The sequence below is a fragment of the Budorcas taxicolor genome, chromosome 5 (assembly GCF_023091745.1).
Source record: "Budorcas taxicolor isolate Tak-1 chromosome 5, Takin1.1, whole genome shotgun sequence".
Taxonomy (NCBI): Eukaryota; Metazoa; Chordata; class Mammalia; order Artiodactyla; family Bovidae; genus Budorcas; species Budorcas taxicolor.
Genome location: NC_068914.1, coordinates 19386774 through 19406936, shown reverse-complemented (window position 1 = coordinate 19406936; position 20163 = coordinate 19386774). Strand labels below are relative to the sequence as shown.

Sequence of the window (20163 nt, the reverse complement as noted above, 5' to 3'; positions counted from 1 at the left end):
GACTTGAGTCAGGCCACATAGATTCAAACACGGGGCTCCTCACCAGCCAGCCCTAAAACCATGGTGCCTCTCTGAGCCAGTGTGGCACTTGTGAAGTGGGGACTTTAGAAGGACCTTGCCCGTCTCCTTCCCAAGCTGTCCCTCTCCTGGGGTCAAAAGAGATTGTGTGTGGACCCCCCTGCACACAGTAAGACCTTGAGTGACAGGAACAAGGGCCTGGTGCCAAGATAAGAAGGAACCACATTGCCCCAACCCCGGGCTGAGGGCAGAGTTCCTTCATGGGCCCCAGGACTAAAGTGACATTGGCTCCTCTTTCCCTTTGGCACAGAAACTGCTTCCCCAAACAGACGGCAGCCCAGGTGACCCTCAAAGCCATCTCGGCCCACTTTGATGACTCAAGTGCATCCTCACTGAAGAACGTCTACTTCCTCCTCTTCGACAGCGAGAGCATCGGCATCTACGTACAGGAGATGGCCAAGCTTGATGCCAAGTAGCCGCCCTGCGCCCACAGGCGGCCACCACACTCACCAACGGGAAGCAGGAGGATCAGAGTCACAGGAGCGGGGTTTTATCTTTAAAAGGAGAGAGGAAGGGTGACGGCAGGGGAGCGGAGGGCAGCTGAAAGGGAAGCGGGTAGCAGGAGCTGCAGGAGCAGGCCCTGCCCACGGGAAGAGCCCTCTGCATTTCCATTATTTTATATTCTCGTTAAAAAAGAGCCTCAGTCCGTAATTAACCAGGTCTCCACCAGGGTTTTCTTTCTATGTGTTTTCTTCCTGTTGTTTTAGAACTTTTTTAAAAAAACACAGACTTTGTTTAGATTTATAGCATTGACTTTTACACACACACAAAATCCTTTCAAAATTCTTAAAATCTTCTGTTTCTCCTTTTTTTGCAAGGGAAGAGGGCAGAAAAAAAAAGTGACTTGGGCTTTGTTGGCTGTCTGTATTCAGTGATGGGAGAGAAGAAAATTAGAAAGGCATCTCACTGGTGCTTTTCTTTTCTGTTTTAGTGCCCCCACCTTTAACCCTATAATATCTGTAACTGCTCTTAAAAAGATTTTGCTTCAGGCTTTGTTTTGTTTTGTTTTGTTTTTTTAAAGAAAATGAAAGGAAAAAAAAAAATAAAAGATCCAGTGTCTTTCTTACAATATATTCTTTTATTGCAACGTTGTCCTCAGTTTGGAGAACTGTGTCCCCGTGGATGGACACTTCTAGAATGTTATAAGCAGAACAGGGCCTGTCCCTACAGGACAGAGGCTCCCACCATGCCAGGCCCCAGGGCAGACGGCACGCAATGGCTTGTGTTTCTCAGGCAGCAGGTCCCGCTTGCAGGAAGGGAGCCTGGTTGGTTGTGGTCCGCAGGAATGGAGGCCTGGGTGAAGCCTCCATGGGGTGGCCATCCTTTGGGAGAGAAGCACAGTCTCTCTAAGGCATGGGCAACAGCATGGAACAGACTTGGGCCACAGCATAGACAGGATAGACCACAAGACCCCAGTGAGGCTGGTATCCTAAGAATTCTGGCCAGGTACCCAGAGGTTACCGTTAAAAGTAGGCAGGGAGAGACAGGGTGGGCCAGGGCAGGGCCTGAATTTATTCAGATGAACTCATCAGCCAGTTCCACCTTAGGCTTGTGGTCCCAAATAGGCTTGTCCTGATTAGAAGTCCTCTCTCTAACAGAGGAGTCAACTTTTTATTTTTTTTATCTTAACATCATTGGTGGCAGGCATTATTGCCACAAGGCTGAGCCTCCAGATAAGTGACATTGGGGTTGGTCAGGAAATCAGAGGAACAGAACCACAGGGTTCCCACAGGGTACTCCTGCCCCAGCATCAGCTAGAGATTTGTCACAAATTTGCCCATGATGCTAGCCTGGAAGCATGCAGGGGTTCCCCTGCTGAACCCCAATCTATTCCCTGAATGTTAGCCAGATTGCAACCCATGAAAATGGTCACATTAGCTTGGTTGCCTTTCCTTAAACACCCCCAGCAGCTGGCAGACCAGGCTTCTGTCTTAACCCTTTAGGTCTATAAAAACTCGCTCTCTGGTAGAATGGACTAACCAGGAGGGAAATTTCATCTAATGCTTCTTAAATACAACCTATGGTATATAATCAGGATCTAAAAATAGAAATACTTGTTTCATGAAGAATAAAAATGATATGGACTAACAGTTGAAAAATCAGGCTCCTATTAATCTGAGTGTTGCAGGATGTACAGGCTTCCCCAGGCCCCATGTGATGGGAGAGGTTGGGATGCAGGCCATCCCTCCATCCCAGCCCCCTTTCCTTAGCTGGTTTTGTGCAGGCCCTCTTTCCTGCCCTTAGAGACAGGGAGATGCTTCCTGCCACCAGGAGAGGGAGCTCTCTCCCCTACTCAGAGCTCTGAATGCCACATACCACATGCACACACACACACCCAAGAGGAGGCTGGGGTAGAGAAGGCAGGCCATGCCCTTCCCAGGAACAAGTGAACCCTTCAGCCAGCATGAGTGCAACACCTTTGCAAACCCAGAACGAGTCCCTTAGGGGTGTCTGTTTTAACATTAACATCCCTCTCCCTCGCCCAGTTTCTGGTTTTCTATAAATTGTGTGTCTGGTCGGCACTGACATCTTACTCCAGGAAAAGAGCTTTTCCCCTTAGGCATTTGTCAAGTGGGTACCATCTGTCAAGAAATCTGATCCCCAGGCGGCGGTGGTACCTGTCTCTCGCCTGGATTCCCCATCAGGGTGGAGACTGTTTCATGGTTTTCCAGCTCGTGGAGACCAACAGGTCCCGGCTCTTGGCCAGCCGAACCATAAGCCGCCCCACATAGAAGCCGCTGATCTGGCCCACGCCGTCATTTCTCCCCATGGCCAGGAGGAACGTCAGTGACCCTGTGGAGCAGAAACACGCACCCAATCTAGAATCCTGCTCTGTCCACAGGCCTGCAACTCCCTGGGCACAAACCCTTCCCGGGGCCTTCAGTGTCGGGGCGGGGAAATGCATACGGCCTTCAGGAAGGTGGCCAAGTCCCCAACATACCTTCCTAGAGCTCTGGGTTGGGGTTGGAGTTGGGGTTGTGGGGGCGGGTTCCTATCCCTAACTTTCAGAGTGTGTTCTAGCGTTCAGGCATCCTAAAGTCCACAAAGGCTTCTCCGCATCTAACCCAAACTCTCTAAAGACTGTGCCGCATGTGGGGCTTCCTGACCTGGCTTGTAGGTTTTGAGGGGCCTCTGTTTCATGGAGTTGACAATGTTGGCCACGGCGACATTGGCGTGGAGGCCGGCGTGATAGGCCATCTTGGGCTCCCTCACATCAGCGCAGTCTCCGATGGCATAGATGTGGCTGTAACCTTCCACCTGGAGGTACTCGTTTACTCTCAGAGCACCGTTGCCGGCCAGCCGATCACCTGCCAGGAAGAACCAGCCCGAAACCAAGATCCTGAGCTGCCGTGGCCACCTGAACCGCAGTGAGGACTGGCCGTGGTGCTGGTCCGGCCACCCTCTAAAGGCACATCCTCAAGAGGCAAGTTTCCTTCCTGGTTTATTTCTGCCTGACCTCTCCACCTCAGAACACTTCATGCAAAGGTGAGGTTACAATTCTAGGGTGGAAACTGGTCAGAAATACCGGAAAGGGTCACTTCTTACAAAGCACTTGAGTCTTTATAAGTTACCACGATTAACAAGAATTCACTTGATGATTAAGTCACAACCTAGGCAAGTCTTGGATTTCCTTCTGAATGAGGATCAGATTTTTTAAATAACTGCAGGGCTTTAATAAATGATAACTGTTTCTTTATAAGGGACTTTAAACAATTTACCTTTGGAAATATAACATTAGGACCATTAGGTGTTAAGTCCTGGGATCTCTGTACATTTTAAGCCCTTGATCCCACCCCCAAATACCCAGGACTAGTTTCTTTCTGGGATTGGATCATTCTTTTCTGCTAGACACACAACAGGAGCTTCTTATCTAGGAAAGATACTGGGGAGCATATGATGGGGACCTGGGGACACGCCCACAGTGGAGCCTGAGAAGAAACCACTGAGTCTCCAGCTCACAGATGGAGCCATGGGTCCAGCTCCCTCATCTCCATTTTAGTTCAATAAGTCAACGCTGAGCTTTAAGAACAAGAGGTTTCATTATCGCCCCCATTCCTCAAGATTGTTCCAAGCTCAAGTGGTCAAATGCCTGGGTCAGGATTTTGGGAGAGCAGCACCTATGGACAGAGAAAAGCCTGACCCTGGAATTTCCCCTGCATCTGCAGAGAAAAGTAAATAAGTGTTAGTCGCTCAGTCGTGCCCAACTCTTTGGGACCCGATGGACTGCAGCCCACCAGGCTCCTCTGTCCATGAGATTTTCCAGGCAAGGATACTGGAGTGGGTTGCCATTCCTTCTCCAGGGGATCTTCTCAACCCAGGGATCGAGCCCAGGTCTCCTGCACTGCAGGCAGATTCTTTACTCACTGAGCTACAAGGGAAGCCCAGAGAAAAGCAGGAAAAGCAGAGAAAAGTAACAGCAAATCTTTCTCTCTGAAACCTGTTTCCATCTCTCACCACTAGGGGTGCAGGATCCAGTTTTGGAAGAGTCCGGTCACTGGGCTGCTGCTGCTAAGTCGCTTCAGTCGAGTCCGACTCTGTGCGACCCCAGAGACAGCAGCCCACCAGGCTCCCCCATCCCTGGGATTCTCCAGGCAAGAACACTGGAGTGGGGTGCCATTTCCTTCTCCAATGCATGAAAGTGAAAAGTGAAAGTGAAGTCACTCAGTCGTGTCCGACTCCTAGCGACCCCATGGACTGCAGCCCACCAGGCTCCTCCGCCCATGGGATTTGCCAGGCAAGAGTAATGGAGTGGGGTGCCATTGCCTTCGCCTTGAACTAAGTCACCATCAAAACAGCCTAGGGAAGCACAGCAGGAATGGACCCAAACTTGAAGTTTGATGTCACCATTCAGAAGACACTAAATGAGCTGTTGAGATAGGGTGGGGGTGGGGGGCAGAGCGCCGATTCCTGAGGCAGAGTCCTGCAGGACCTTCCCCAGGGGCTGGAGAGAGAAGAGGTACCCTGCAGAAGGGCCCTCCGCTCAGCCTCCCACTTACCAAACGCACTGCGGTAGGCTGCACTGTTGATCTTGATACCGTTGCAGACAATCACCAGGTTGGCATCCACCTCCGTGCCTTTGTCCGTCTGCACCTTGATGCACTCACAATGTTCATTGACAGGCAGCGCCTCCAGGTTGCTCACCCGCTCACCTGTCAGGGGAGACTCGTTGACCAGGAGGCTGGTGCTGGGCAGGTGTGTCTCCAAGGCCGAGGCCCAAGCCAGGGCTGGCCTAACAGCCAGACACCAGTGCGCTCTGCAGCCCTGCGAAGCAACAGCAGGACATCTGGTCCCAAGGGACCCAAGGGGAGGCAGGTTCCAAGAAGCAACTTGGGGAAGTGAGGTTGAGTTTCCCAATAGGTTCTCCGAATGGTCATTTGAGGAAACCACCTCCCTGAATGTGCACTCCACTAGCCCAGCCAGGCAGGACGAGCCCTCCAGGCTTTTCCCTATCAGGGACAAGGGAAGTCGACGGGTCCACTGTCCTTGTTGCCTGGAGGAGGGCTGTACAGCCACTTCCATGAAGCCCAGGAGCGGGGAGGGCTCTCATGGAGCAGACACCTCACCCTCCCAGCAAAAGGTGAGAGGGTCAGGGAGGGAAGTGGGGGGATCACACCCCCAGAACAGGAGCCGCACCCTAATATGCTGGGCAGATCTCTTCCCTCCTGCTCTGGACAAAAGCCATGCTCTTCACCACCCTCCAAAAGTGAAAGTGTTAGTCTCTTAGTCGTGTCTGACTCTTTGCGACCCCATGGACTGTAGCCCGCCAGACTTCCTCTGTCCATAGAATTCTCCAGGCAAGAATACTGGAGTGGGTTGCTGTTCCCTTCTCCAGGGGATCTTCCCGACCCAGGGATCAAACCGGGGTCTAGATTCTTTACCATCTGAGTCACAGGGAAGTCCCACCACCCTCAAAATACAAACCAAAAACACCTCTTCTCTCCACCAAAGAGATATCATAATTCAGGTAGAATATTTTACGTGATTTTTAAACCATTCAACAAATAGGTCCCACCTGTACTCCATCCAAAGCAACATCCAGGACGGTGCCGCCTCCACAACACAGAAGTCTGTCAGGACCGGGGCCTCGGCCCTGCCCAGACACACCTTCAGGAGAACAATGGGCTAAATGGGCACTGAACAGAGAGCCTGGGCTGAGCGCGGCCACCCTCACTCGGACTGTGGGCAGAGACCAAGTCTCTGCCGGGGAGAGGGACCAGGCAGGCAGGAGGGGCCTTGCACGTACTCAGCAGCAGCTGCACGCCTTTTCGGAGCAAGATCTCCTTCACTTCCTGCCGGACACAGGGCAGGAGCTCTGTGTCTGCGAGGGCCATCTGGGAGTGAATAAGAGTGACCTGGGGGCAAAGAACCACAAGGCAGAGAAAAAACACTGAGTCTCCCACTCACACAAAGAGGCCCGAAAACATAGCAGCACTTCTCCCCGACCTCCTCCCAACTTCCAGTTTACAGGTGAGGAATCTGAGGCCCCAGAGAAGTAAGTGGCCCACTGGCAGATCAGTTATAAGACAGTAAAGAATCCGCTTGCTATGCAGGAGACCCGGGTTTGATCTCTGGGTCAGGAAGGTCCCCTGGAGAAGGGAATGGCTACCCAGTCCAGTATTCTTGCCTGGAAAATTCCATGGACAGAAGAGCCTGGCGGGCTACATTCCATGGGGTCGCACAGAGTTGGACACAACTGAGCGACTAACACTTTCACTTTCAGACCAGTTAATGGTGAGCTGGGCTGGAACCCATATCTCCCAGACTAGAATTCTTTCAGATGTGCCAATGCTTCTTGACACATACCTCACCGAGAGACATGTGGAAAATTATTTTCAAGCATCCTTGGACACTTACACAGTCTCTATGTAAGCCATTGACACCCTGTAAATCAGGCTGACATTTACACCAAAGCTGGTTCTAAAACTGGTGCTTCCAGGCATGTCTATTTGCTGCCTGGGTCAGTGCAGTGAAGTGGAAGGCAGCCTGTAGAGATGTTCAGAGCTTGGACTTTGAAATCAGACTGCCTGGGTTGAAATCCCATCTCAGATAGCCACTCAGACACCTCCCAAAGACTTCGTCAGGTGGACAGTCCCACTCAGAGGAATTTTGTAATGATGAAATGGCTAAGCAGAAAGTACATAGCTCAGTACATGTACGTGCGCACTCAAGTCATGTCTCTTTGGGTCCCTACGGACTGTAGCCCACCAGGCTCCTCTGTCCGTGGGATTTCCCAGACAAGAACACTGGAGCAGGTTGTCATTTCTGCCTCAAAAGGATCTTCCTGACCCAAGGATTGAACCCGCGTCTCCTGCGTTGGCAGGTGGGTTCTCTACTGCTGAGCCACCTGGGAAGCCCCAACTCAGCACATACTGACTCCTCAATAAAGGGTCACTACTATTACTCTTACCTGTCTACTAATTATAAACATACAAGAATTACACTGAGTTATTTACTACTTCAGACCAGTCTCTACCCCATAAATCAAAATTAATCAACTTCTACATCAGTCACTCATAATAATTTCCAATAAATCATCAGAGAATAGCCATATAATTAAATTAGCCTATATTGATCTCTCTTTTCAAAACCAACCTGCCTTTCTCTAGGGAAAAAGAACCAGCCACAGGCTCCACGTGGCTCCCAGAAGCTGATCTGGCATCAGCTACAGGCAAGCTCTCGCCTCATGGATCCATAATTGGTGAGCATCACTCAGCCCTAGGCTGAGCGTTTACAGCCTGCTCCATTTGTCTCCAAGATGCCAGCAAGACAAATGGGAGCAGGGCCACCCTCTCACGGGCAAGAAAGCAGTGCTGGCCAGTCCTTCCCCAGCAGGGGCTGTGAGGGGTGCACTGCAGGGTCCCCCTATCTGTCCAGGGAGAAGACTACTGTCTAATCCAGAAAAAGTGTAAGTGTTGGTCGCTCAGTCATGTCTCACTCTTTCGCAACCCCATGGACTGTAGCCCACCAGTCTCCTCTGTCCATGGGATTTTCCAGGCAAGAATACTGGAGTGGGTTGCCGTTTCCTCCTCCAGGGGATCTTCCGGACCCAGGGATCAAACCCAGGTCTCCTGCATTGCATTGCAGGCAGATTCTTTACCATCTGAGCCACCAGGGAAATTCGTCTCTTACCCAGACAAGACACCAATGAGGGAATCTTTGACCAAGCTGGTTGTCAGCAAAAAGAGGTAATCAAAGTTTCTATCACAAAGGAGAAATTGCTGCAGGGCACACAGGAGTTAACCTTTTGTAATGTTTTTCCCCTGGGCTTGATCCTCTGGGTTGGCCTAGAGGGCAGAACCCCTCACTGAATGAGGGCACACCCTAGCTCTCCAGGAAGAATTCCCAGCAGAATGGGACTTTAGGGGGGCCCCAGTACAGAGAGCAGGAGATGGGAAACACATGCTCCCACTTTATGTTAATGGGACTCCCTTCCCAGGCCCTGAGCAAATTCTGAGGTTCATTAGACAAAAAAGAAGCCCACTTTGGGGAGTTCAAACCCAAGGTCACTGGCCTACCTCTTTCTCGGGGTATTCTGTTTTAATCTCTGCTGCCATCTCCACTCCTGCAGAGCCTCCTCCCACCACCACAATGGACTGTGAGCGCTGGACCTGGAGAAGCAGGAAGTATAAGCACACCCTCAAGTCCACCCCACCTCTGGGCCCAGACTAGGAAGTGGGCACCTTGACCAAGGAAGCATAGAGAACCCTTTCCAAGTTCAGGGTCCAAATAACCTTCCTGGGGTCAGGCTCTTGCTGGGTGTCTCCCTGCATTTCTTACTAAGCTCTCACTACCTGCCCACCTTGCAGATGAGCGGATCTGCCTGAGTTCATAGGCTAGGTTCTTAACTTCAAGTCTAACGTCTGCTCATGACTATGTGAAGAAGTTCCCCAGGCCTCTCAGTGGCTTTGCAGAGAAGGAAAGGCCTGACCTCAGTCACACGGCTGCATGACCTTCTCCAGGTCCCCATGCCTCATCTATTCAGTGGGGACAGACCCATTCCACCCACCTCTCAGGATCCCCATGAGAACCAAGAGCATGGATCCAAGCCAGCTCTGTAAAACATATGCCCTGTGCAAACAGGAGCCAATAGCTACATGAGCAGGTCTAGATGCCCATGTCCAAACTTCATGACAGGTCCAAAGGTCTTCTCCCAGGAGCCTCTTTCTGGTAACTCTGCATCTCTGCAGCCCCAGACACCTCCTGGCGGCTCCCTGCTGCAGCCCCAGGTGTCCCGCAGCTGTTTCACTCTCATGGGCACCCACCCCAGCTCTGTCCTCAATCCCCGCCCATGGCAGTGGGCAGCTCACCTGCGTCACCATGTTCTCATAGGCCTGGATGGCCATCTGCTGGCTGGAAACCTGGTTAAACTTGCCCGGGAAGAGCCCAGTGCTGCCCGTGGCCAGGATGAGATGTGAAAAGGGTAGGGCCTGGGAGGAGCAAGGAAATAAAAAAAAGGTGAGGGTAGAGCCTGGGCTTCTGCATCCAACTCCAGGCTCCACCAGGCAAAAAACTATTTCTGGGGAATAAGTAGGATTCTAGCTTCCAATGTGGAGTTAGTCTAGAATCTCCCTATTACTACATTTATTCTAGAAGAAACTTCCCCAATCCTGGCCAAAAGAAGAAAAAAAAAAAGGGAAGAAAATCCCTTGGGCTGGCCAAAAAGTTCATTCATTTGGGTTTTTCCGTAAGACATTACAGATATAAAATTGACAAAGGCAGAGCTGCTCTGATGGGAGGGAGATGGAGGATCTGTATCCCACTCAGCTCGCCACTCCCCCATGGAGGCCTGAGATGCCCTCAGGGACCCAAAACTACAGGATACGGACGTTTTCTATCATCATGCCAAGCAGAGGTTCTATAGTCTTAAAATTGATTCAAGGAGGACTAATTCACAAGAAACCACGCACTCATTAAAGACAGGAATTGGAGCCCCTTTGTCCAACCCCCACTTAGCTTTGACTAGAGCAGAGGGCCAGGCTGGAGGGGATCCTCCAGTGGGTGGGCAGGTGGCGGCTCACTGACAGATTTCTGGTCCCTTGGGGATCCACCAAACACTGAACTTACGCCAGACTGGGTGCTGGGTCTGAGGAGCACTAATTCCAGGAGGAAAACCTCTGCACCCCTCCCCCACCGGGTGATGTGGGATCGTGGCATCTACCCCTTGATTCCAGACAGCGAGGGGGCCTCTGGGCTGGGCGAAAAAAACTGGGTCCACATGCTGGTGGAGGGTTGGGGTGCACCTCCCTCCCAGGGTCACAGTGGGCATTAAAGGAGAACACACGAGGCTTCAGACAGTGCCTGGCATACAGGGAGGGCTCCAAAAATGTCTGCACCACTCCTGTGGCCGCTGGGGTCTGGCCTCGGCTCAGGAGGCATCTGCTATCTTCCAGGCACAGGGAAGGGATGGGGGCGCCTCGTCCCTGAGGAGACCAGCCCAGGTATGCTCCCACCAGCAGCCACATCCCTGGGGCCTCCTGAAGTCAGCTGAGAACGGCCAGCCCCGCTGGACTCACCTGGCCATCCTCCAGCAGCACCGTCTGATTCTTCAGGTCTATCTCGACCACCAGGCCCTGCCTGAAGTTTTCCTTGAAGGTCACCGAGTAGGAAATGAATGTCTTTTTGGCAAACCCTGGGGAACGGATAGAAAGGAGGCTGCAGTATAAAGCTGGGCTGCCCACAGGAGCCAGAGTAACTCAGAACCCGTCCTGAGCTGCATGCCAACAGTGACACCGCTGGTTCAACGACCCCTGGGTAGCCACTGCACCCTAGAGCACCCAGTCTGAGCCCTAGGTCCTTAAGGAAGCTCACACTCTGACTTCTGGGGCCTTCATGTGGTAGCTGCTTAAGGACAGGGACATAGGATTCCCCAGAACTTGTCAATGGTGGAATTTAGGCACCTTGCCGTAAAGGGAGAAAACCACCCTCTGACCCACAGTGGTGAATAGGCCACTGTCACAAAGAAAGCCCCAGAGAGGGGCCCCTTACCACTCTCCACGGAGGCCCGGAGGGCTGCCACGTTGTGGTGGAAGGAGTCCTTCATGTCCACCAGCACAAAAGGGATGTTCAGTGCCTGCAGCTGGCTGGCGGCAGCGATGCCACCAAAGCCCCCGCCCACAATCACAACATGCACGGCTCCCGCGTCCATCGAGACCTGGGACCCCATCTCGGACCAGGCGCTACTGGGATAGGAGGAAAGACCACATCAGATTCAGGGGGGCTCAAGGTTGAGAAGGCAGAGGTGGGCCCACAGCAAAAAAGGCCACAAATGCCAAGACTTGATCTTCTGAAAGCATGCAATCACCTTTCAATGAAACTCGAACTTTTGTAAAATTTGAATTAAATTCCAAAGGAACAAGGGGTATCCTAATTCCATCTCACCCCCCCCAGCCCCCCCAGTTCCCTTCTCCAAGGCATCTACTGTTACCAAGTTTATATGAATCTTTCCAGAAACATTCTGTGCACCTACAACCATGATTATTATTATTTTTTGCACACATTAAACAACTATTTTGCACTTATTTTCACTCATTAATATATTCATTCAGTCAATAATATAAATTAATGAACCTCTTGCTCTTTGATGTGTTCTGTGCTGTGGATGCCATAGTCAGAGACAGACAGAAAGATAAGGCTTAGCCCTTTTAAAGGGAGGATTTCAAACTCAAAGGGCCAGTGGATGATGATGTGGGAAGCTGGGTGCGTGCACAGTACCAAGGAACAGTGAGTGTGCCTCTGGGGAGCTGGTGAGCAGAGGCCACGTTAAAGGAACAAACAGAATTCTTTAAGGAGCGCACTAAGCAGACAGTGACCAGATTCCACCCAGCTCACAGGCCACCAGCTTCAGCCCCAGGTCTAAGGAGATCAGTTAGCCGGTAAGACAACCAGCCTATACAATAGGCTGCGGTGTGAGGCTATGACAATGGGGTCAGGAGGAGGGGGCTGCTGGAGCAGAGGAGGTGCAAAGGGACTGCTGGGTGACATCCCCCAGGAAAGAGGGGGCAAGAAGGAAGCTCTGCTGAGAGAAGAAACAGTGCTGGTTAAGGACCAGGAAGGAAGTCTGCAGGTGAGAAACAGGCTGGAGAAGCGCTGATCATGAGGGCTCCAGGGAGAGCGGCAGGTGATGCAAGGTCCTGCTTGATGTCCAGGAAAGGGGACCTGCAATCAAAGAGAGCATCTGCAAGGAAAGAGGGCCAGGTCTGCAGGCCAAGTGTGGTCCAGGCTCACACACACATGCATGAGCACAGCAAGGAGGAGTGGGGAGGAAGCAGACAGACAGCAAGCTGCCAAGAAGCAATGCAGAAGCACGTTCCGGCCCACCTTGTACCCTCAGGCAGCACTGCAGGCAACTGGAAGGCCACCACTCTACCCTGCATCATCAGTGTGGTCTGGGGCACAACACCTCCCCTCTCTGGGCCTTCATTTACCCTCTGTAATGGGAGGGGCCAGCCCGCAATGTCCTTGAACAGTAGCTTTCCAAGACACAGTGGTCCCCAGATCTTCTCACACTTATGGGGGCAGCTTATGGTTGGACCTCCAGGCACTGTTGCCATTGGTATTCAAATACACACTAATTTCTCTTCTGGGGAAGTAAAAACCTGGGTGAGGGAGGGCAGATCTGGCATAGGAGATTGGAGGGAATTTTTAACTTTGCCTTTCATTGACTAAATGGTCCCCAATGTGTTGAAACTTATGCATTCTACCATTCTTTTTAATTATGACTTTTTTATTGGAGGAGAAATATCAATAACCTCAGATATGCAGATGACACCACCCTTATGGCAGAAAGCAAAGAACCAAAGAGCCTCTTGATGAAAGTGAAAGAGGAGAGTGAAAAAGTTGGCTTAAAGCTCAACATTCAGAAAACGAAGATCATGGCATCTGGTCCCATCACTTCATGGCAAATAGATGGGGAAACAGTGGAAACAGTGGCTGACTTTAATTTGGGGGGCTCCAAAATCACTGCAGATGGTGATTGCAGCCATGAAATTAAAAGACGCTTACTCCTTGGAAGGAAAGTTATGACTAATCTAGACAGCATATTAAAAAGCAGAGACATTACTTTGTCAACAAAGGTCCATCTATCTAGTCAAGGCTATGGTTTTTCCAGTGGTCATGTATGGATGTGAGAGTTGGACTGTGAAGAAAGCTGAGCGCTGAAGAATTGATGCTTTTGAACTGTGGTGTTGGAGAAGACTCTTGAGAGTCCCTTGGACTGCAAGCAGATCCAACCAGTCCATCCTAAAGGAGATCAGTCCTGGGTGTTCATTGGAAGGACTGATGCTAAAGCTGAAACTCCAATACTTTGGCCACTTCATGCAAAGAGGTGACTCATTTGAAAAGACCCTGATTCTGGGAAAGATTGAGGGCAGGAGGAGAAGGGGAACAACAGAGGATAAGATGGTTGGATGGCATCACTGACTCAATGGACATGAGTGTGGGTAAACTGCAGGAGTTGGTGATGGACAGGGAGGCCTGGCATGTTGAAGTTCATAGGGTCGCAAAGAGTCGGACACAACTGAGTGACTGAACTGAACTGAGTTGCTTTACAATATTTTATTGGCCTCTGCCATATGTCAACATGAATCAGTTTTACAAGTGAGAAACTGACAGGGCTGGGACCAAAACAAGCCCCCTAACAGGTACTGTCACCTTCATGGTCCCAGGCCCTCAGAAAGGTTGTCCAGATATAGCCTGAGGAGTGTTCATCAGGCTGAATCTGCCAACTGGGCCAGGACCCAAGAGGACCCCAGGGACCAGCCAGGAACAGAAGCAGACACCAGGAGCTGAACAGGGCCTGGGAATGTGGCAGGTGGTCAGGCAGGTTATGGAAGGGGTACATTTCACCTGCCCCCTTCAACATGGCTCCCCTCTGTGCCAGCCTGCCCTTGGGGCCAGCAGCCAGTGAAGAGGTCAGAGAACCACCCAGAGAGCTCCGTTTCCAAAGCCAGGGGGTCATAGGACTAAGAAGCTACCAGCTTGTTGGGGAGAGGGGACCACCATGGGCCACCCAGGGAAGCTTGAGGTGGAGCCTTGAAAAACAGCTGGAGCCAGGGGCCTTCATCACAGAGGAAATAGCTTGGGCCAAGAAGTCCAGTGGCAGGAGGGGAGGGGGTGTGAAGGGTTCAAGGAACAGGTTTGGGCAGCCAGGAAAGCAGGTGACAGGGGCCAGCACGCACAGAGGACTGTCATGTCAGGCCAGTGTCTAGACCTACAGGCTGCCCTGAGGCTCTCACAGGGAAGAAAGCCCCGTGAGCCCAGCACAGGCTGGACATGCAGTGGGTTAGTCAAATGAGTTGAACTCCTGTTCCCTCAGCGCCCCCAGGATCATTAACCGGTTCCCCAGAGAGCAAACCCTGGCCTCACCCAACTAGGCACAGCCCTAGTTGAACTGATTCTCTAGTTGTCCAGGTGCAGAGTGGGGCCTAAGCACACACCCAGGCCCAGGAAGGGCTGCCATAGCCGGGTTGGGGAAAGGAGGCATTTCTTAGCCACAAGCTGCCTGAGGCCCCTCTCCTGGAATCTGCCCTTCTCTCTCCTCCACTGACCCCTGACACACCCACTTGCGGACAGGGGGCCTGGCGGCGCTCCAGCCCATTCCACCCTTTCTCCTCGGCAGCCTCCCTTGCCCAACACTCTTGGATACCCTCCTCTCCCTTGGCTCATCCAATGCCAATTCTCACCTGGGCCCTGGACTCCCCTCTGATCAGCCGTGACCTACTTCTCCAGACACCTAAACCCTTGGCTTAAGCGACGGATCTGCACTCCCAGGCACACACCCTGTAGGTGCTCAGAAAGCAAGTGTGCAATTGGTGACGTTGAACTATAGGTTCTAACGTAGTAGCAGTGCTGGGCAAACAGCCTGAACCAATGGGCAACTCCATCAATGAGTGGAAACCTTCACCAATGGGAGATTATAGGCTAGTTATTATACACCCATACGGTGGAATATTCTGGAGGCAATTTAACAGTGAAAGATTTTTTACATGAAAAGCTTGTTCATGATTCATTTGCACCCACAGATCATACAAGACCAAGAGAGAACTATAACATAAACTATGGTCTGTGGGTGATTATGTCGATGTAGGTTCATCAAATGTGACAAACAGAGCACCCTGGTGAGTGATGTCAATAATGGAAGAGGCTATGCGTGTGCTGGACAGAGGGCGTGTTGAAAATTTCTATGCCTTCCACTCAGTTTTTCTGTGAACCTATGACTACTCTAAAAACATCATAAAGTCTTAAAAAAAAAAAAACTTGTCCATGAAAAAGTTAGACAATAGAACAGCACATAGAGCCTGATCTCATTTGTGGACCACCAAGCACAGGTGCCTAACCACACCTACACACATGCATGTAATGATGACAACAGCGGGCATCCACGGAGCTTTCAGCAGCATCTTTGCATTCAGTAGCAGGGGTTCCTCTTCATTTTGGCAAGAACTTCAGGAACTTGCCCAAGATTAATCCTCAGCAGTTTGACATCTGCACTCTAAACCTAAATGCTAATAGTGCTTGCCAGATGATGTTTTTACTTTCTTCTTTGAGCTTTTCCCCTCTTTTTTGGTATTGTTTGAATATGTTTAAGTGAGTATGCCACTTTACAGAAATAATAAAGTTTTAAAGACAGAGGAGGCCTCCTACCACCTAGTTTTCTAAACTGAGATATTTGGGGGATTTCTCCAGCAGTCCAGTGGTAGGACTCTGCACTTTCACTGCCGAGGGCCCAGATTCAATCCCTGGTCAGGGAACCAAGATTCCGTTAGCCATGCAGTGCAGTGAGATGTTTTTCATATATTATGAAATTCACTATCTTAGAGTGTAAAACCCAGTGGATTCTAGTACATTCGTAAAGTTGTACAACCATCACCACCAGGACATGTTCATCACTACTCCCCTAAAAAAGACTCCATATCCATTAGTGTTCGTTTCTCATTCCTTTCTCCCTCCAACCCCTGCAATCATTAATCTTTCTGTCACTATAGATGTTCCTCCTCCATACCTTTTGCTTCTGGTTTCTTTTGCCTAGCATGATATTTTCAATATTCATCCAAGCTGTTACTTGTATCAGTATTTTTTTTTTTTTATGGCTGAGTAATAATATTCTATTGTATGGAGATAGCACGCCGTGTTTATCCTTTGGTCCACTGACGGACATCTGGGTTGTTTCCCCCTTTTGGCTAAAGTGAATAATGCTGCTATGAATGTATAACTCTTTGCATGAACAAAAAAATTCTCTTGAGTATATACCTGTGAGTGGAATTGCTGGGTCCCATGGTAACTCTAGACTTCACTTTTTGAGGAACTGCAAACTCACCATCTGATTTTACTGATCATCAAGCCAAGAGAATGAGCACAGAGGATCTTCACTGAATCCTCCCAGATGCAGAAATGTCAGCATAAAAGAAGGTCCAAGAGAACAAATCCTAACTGTCCAGCAACTCCTAAGTAATGCCATCTTTACCCCTTCCCAAACACACACACAATGTGGCTTATACTCAGATTTTCTCGGTAAATCCTGTTTCCTCTGCCAAGGACACTCAGCCTGATCCCAACGGGACTCTTCTCTAATAAAACAAAGGGCTTTTAGAAATCAACTGAAAAACAAGGAAGTTACATTTAGGCCAAAGCTGTAAAGAGGTCACGTCTCAGAAGACACACAGCGGGGACCATGTGGGCTCTGATCAAAGGGTGGATATCACCCCAGAATTGTTTCATAGAGATTACAAATAAAACCTACCGCTTTCTAGAGCTCACTGGTTATGCCCAAGGTAGATTCCACAGCCATTTCCAGAGTGGCTGACCTGGATGAGAGGGCCTAGCGTGCGTGTGTGCATGCATGCTAAGTTGCTTCAGTCATGTCTGACTCTTTGCGACCCCATGGACTATAGCCTGCCAAGCTCCTCTGTCCAAGGAGTTCTCCAGGCAATAACACTGGAGTGGGTTGCCATTTCCTTCTCCAGGGGACCATCCTGACCCAGGGATCGAACCTGCGTCTCCTGCATTGCAGGTGGACTCTTTACCACTGAGCCACCGGGGAAGATCTGAAAGGGCCTAGAGAGTGACTCAAAACACCATAAACATACCCCTCCCCACAGGGGAAGGCAAAGGGGTGAATGGCCTCCCTCACTGGACACCAGGGCCCGGGCTGAGAGTAGGCACTCCACAGCCAGCTCCTCAGGAAACATATGCAGAACAAAACCCCAAAAGACCAGTTTCCGAAAGGGACTCAAAGTCTGAAAAAGGGGTTGTCGTTTCATGTCCCAGGAGAGGGTATTTTTGGACAGACCAGTTTCTTCATGTGTCATATAGCCTCTGGTGCCAAAACCCAGGCCATACAACTTGTACAGTCTCCTGGGAGCCAGTCACTTTGTGGTTCCCCTAACATCCCCACAGTCTGTGCCTGGACCCCGGCTTCCTCATTTCACCACCAGACATAGAGATCAGGCTGGCCCTGGAGCATACCTGCTCTGCCCAGCCCCTCACTTACCTGATGGATAGTCCTGAGCAAAGGCCCATCCAGCTGGGTCTCACCTCCCGCTCTGAAATGGACCCTCCAAATGCGAGGTTACTGACTGCACTCCTTGGAGGCCTCTGAGAGCTTGGGGCACGTACATACCCAAGGAGGCCTCCTTGATGTTTTAACACATTTACATATTTTGAACACAAGGTGCAGAGCTGGGACACGTGGAAGCCCCTTCCCAAACCAAGTCTGAACCTCTACCCTGTGCCTGTCCTGCTGTGGCACCATCAACTCCCAAGCCCCTTGCCTCTCTCAATGTCATGGTACAATCAAGGGGCAGAGAGAGTGTAACCAGAGGGGAAAGACAGGGTATATTTAATGGGTGCTTTGAAACAAAAATCCCAGACATCAGGCACCAAAAGCAACTCCTGCTGGATCAGGAATTTCTGGATCCCGCTGGCAAATCCTGAGTTACTTGAGTTACCTCTGGCCTTAGTTTCCGGGAAAGCTGGAGCTCCGTGGAGGAGCGGACCTCCCAGTGCACCCTGGAGCCTGGGTAACCCCCGCATTTTCCTCCTGACCCTGAGGCTTTGCTCCCGCCTTGTGACACCGGCTTCAGTCCGCCCACGGCGGCTTCCACCGTCTAGCCGCGACCCTCGGAGCCCTCCCGGGATGGGGGTCGGGGGAAGGTGTCTGTCTTACTTGGGAAGACTTAGCACGGATCTCCAAGGTTGGGCGTGAACGAGGTGACAGGCAACTTTGCTCCATCCTCGCTGGAGCAAACTTCCTCCTTGACTTTTGGGGGACCTGGGGGGCGGTGCAGGCCTGAACCCCGCTTCCCATACAGATCGCCCTCTCCTCCCAAGGCCACATCGGGCGCCCCGGCCCCCGACGCTGTTCCGGGCAGCTTGGGGCCCAGCAGCCGCGGGGGTCCCGGAGAGCCCGCCCGGCGCGCCCCTCACCTGCCAGCGGCCCCTTGCCGCTCCCGCTCCCGCCAGCAGCTCCCGTTGTCGCCGCCCGGCCCGAGGCCCCGCCCGGGCCGGCGTGACTCGGCGCGTCCGCCCTCCAGCCTGGGCTGTGCCCCTGGCGGCCCCCCAGGGAACTGCAGCCGCCCAGGAATCAACCGCCTCAACCGTGTGTCCTTGACCCCTGCGGCCGAAGCCGCCCGCGCTGCGCCGGCCCGGCTCCCCTGCGGGACCCCCTACCAGTCGCCGTTCCTTGGAGCGCGGGGCTCCGACGCGGGCTGTGGGACCTCGGCGGCGCGGATCACCAGCCTTCTGCCCTCGCTTAGGTAACAAGCTGAGCACTTAATCCATGTCTGGTATTGTGCTAGGCTCGCGGGGTTGGGGTGAGGGGTTGTAAAATATAGAACAAGACAAGGTATGGTTTCTGCTTTCCTCGAGGTTGATAGTCTGGAAAAAGATACTACACTACAAGAAAAAAAAAATATATATATATATATATATATATATATTACTAATTGCAGTAAGAAAGACTGGGGGCAAAAGAAGGGTGCCAAGGCCTCTCTCCAAGGATAAGTTAGCCCTGGGCAGAGAGGAGGCAAAGAACTGACAATGGGGGCATTGCAGGAGAGGCTGGGGACAGAGCAGCCCAGCGTGGCAGGATGGCACAAGCCTCCAGGCGCTGGTGAAGACTGTCCAGGGCAATGGGGAGCCCCTGCTGGGTTTGTTTGTTGGGTTTGTTGTTTGGGTTTTTTTTTGGTTTTGGTTTTGGTTTATTTTTGGTCACAGCATGAGGGATGTTAGTTCCCTAACCAGGGACCAAACCCATGCCCCTGCAGTGGAAGCGTGGAGACCTAACCGTTGGACCACTGGGGACGTCCCACTGCTGGGTTTTAAGCAGAAGAGTGAGGTCTGAGTCAAGTTGGAAGGTGAAAAGATGGGGGAATGGAGGGCTGCCTGAAACTCGGGGAACTAGGAGGAGAGTCCAGGGGGAAGAAGGCGGCGGTTCGACTCTGTCAAGAAATATACTGATGTAAACTGGAGGTAGGATCAAGCCAATTTGGTGACAGATAAGCCATTTTCTGGAGAAGGAAATGGCAACCCACTCCAGTGTTCCTGCCCGGAGAATCCCACAGACAGTGGAGCCTGGCAGGCCACAGTCCACGGGGTCGCCAAGAGTCAGACACAACTTAGCAAAACAGCAAAGCCATCTTCATCTATTTAATGCAAATATTAGCACAAACACGAAGCGTTGTAGAAGAGTTGATGGGAAAAAAAAGTAAAGAAAAGGTTCAGTGAGATCATTTGTGTGAAGTGTGTTAGTATGTTGCCTGGCACGCAGCAGCAGAGTACAGAGCGGCTGTTTATTACAGCTCTTTGATATAAGGAAATTAGGTTGCCCAAGGCTATGACGCAGAACATTGGCAGCTTCCTCTCTCCCAGCCCGGTGCTCTTTTGAATAGTGCCCTTTATTGCCTTGGTTTTCATGACTGTTTATGCTAGAAGTAAGCATTTCTGTACCTTTTCCAAAAGCTGTGGTCAGAGGTCTTGTTTTCAATACCCCTGGTGTAGGGAGTGTTGTGAGCGATTCCATCTAGAAGATGCTGGTACCCAGAATCATCTCAAGGTGGAGGAGGAGCTGGCATCCTCCCATGAACATCC

The 20163-nt window shown here is 51.3% G+C and overlaps 2 protein-coding genes across 4 annotated transcripts in view; one reads left to right on the top strand and one right to left on the bottom strand.

Moving 5' to 3' along the window:
- LOC128047881 (core histone macro-H2A.2) overlaps positions 1-494 on the top strand; it is a 31073-nt gene extending 30579 nt beyond the window's left edge. The window contains exon 8 of the mRNA XM_052640271.1: positions 329-494. Within this exon, the coding sequence (XP_052496231.1) occupies positions 329-494 (166 nt within the window). The remainder of the gene's footprint in view (positions 1-328) is intronic.
- Positions 495-1137: 643 nt separating this feature from the next.
- On the bottom strand, positions 1138-18570 carry AIFM2 (apoptosis inducing factor mitochondria associated 2). 3 transcript variants are annotated; one of them, XM_052640190.1, is made up of 11 exons: positions 18502-18552; positions 18242-18346; positions 11065-11258; positions 10593-10708; positions 9387-9506; positions 8595-8687; positions 6323-6431; positions 5076-5228; positions 3186-3386; positions 2697-2871; positions 1138-1400 (listed from the first exon to the last, which is right to left on the bottom strand). In XM_052640190.1, the coding sequence occupies exons 3-10, from the start codon at positions 11240-11242 to the stop codon at positions 2720-2722; spliced, it is 1122 nt and encodes a 373-aa protein (XP_052496150.1). In that variant the 5' UTR covers positions 11243-11258; positions 18242-18346; positions 18502-18552; the 3' UTR covers positions 1138-1400; positions 2697-2719. The 3 variants fall into 3 exon arrangements, with proteins under 3 accessions (XP_052496150.1, XP_052496151.1, XP_052496152.1); XM_052640191.1 differs by lacking the exon at positions 18242-18346 and having other exon boundaries at positions 18502-18570; XM_052640192.1 differs by lacking the exon at positions 18242-18346 and having other exon boundaries at positions 11065-11255; positions 18502-18537.
- Between the last annotated feature and the right edge of the window lie 1593 nt (positions 18571-20163).

What these genes read in the sequence shown, in the direction of transcription:
- AIFM2 (XM_052640191.1), bottom strand. Translation starts at nt 11,242, where the DNA reads ATGGGGTCCCAGGTCTCGATGGACGCGGGAGCCGTGCATGTTGTGATT. An exon ending in AGCCTACCGCAGTGCGTTTG is followed by an intron (nt 3,387 to 5,075) that starts GTAAGTGGGAGG and finishes TCTTCCTGGCAG; the next exon opens with GTGATCGGCTGGCCGGCAAC. An exon ending in CCTCAAAACCTACAAGCCAG is followed by an intron (nt 2,872 to 3,185) that starts GTCAGGAAGCCC and finishes TCTGCTCCACAG; the next exon opens with GGTCACTGACGTTCCTCCTG.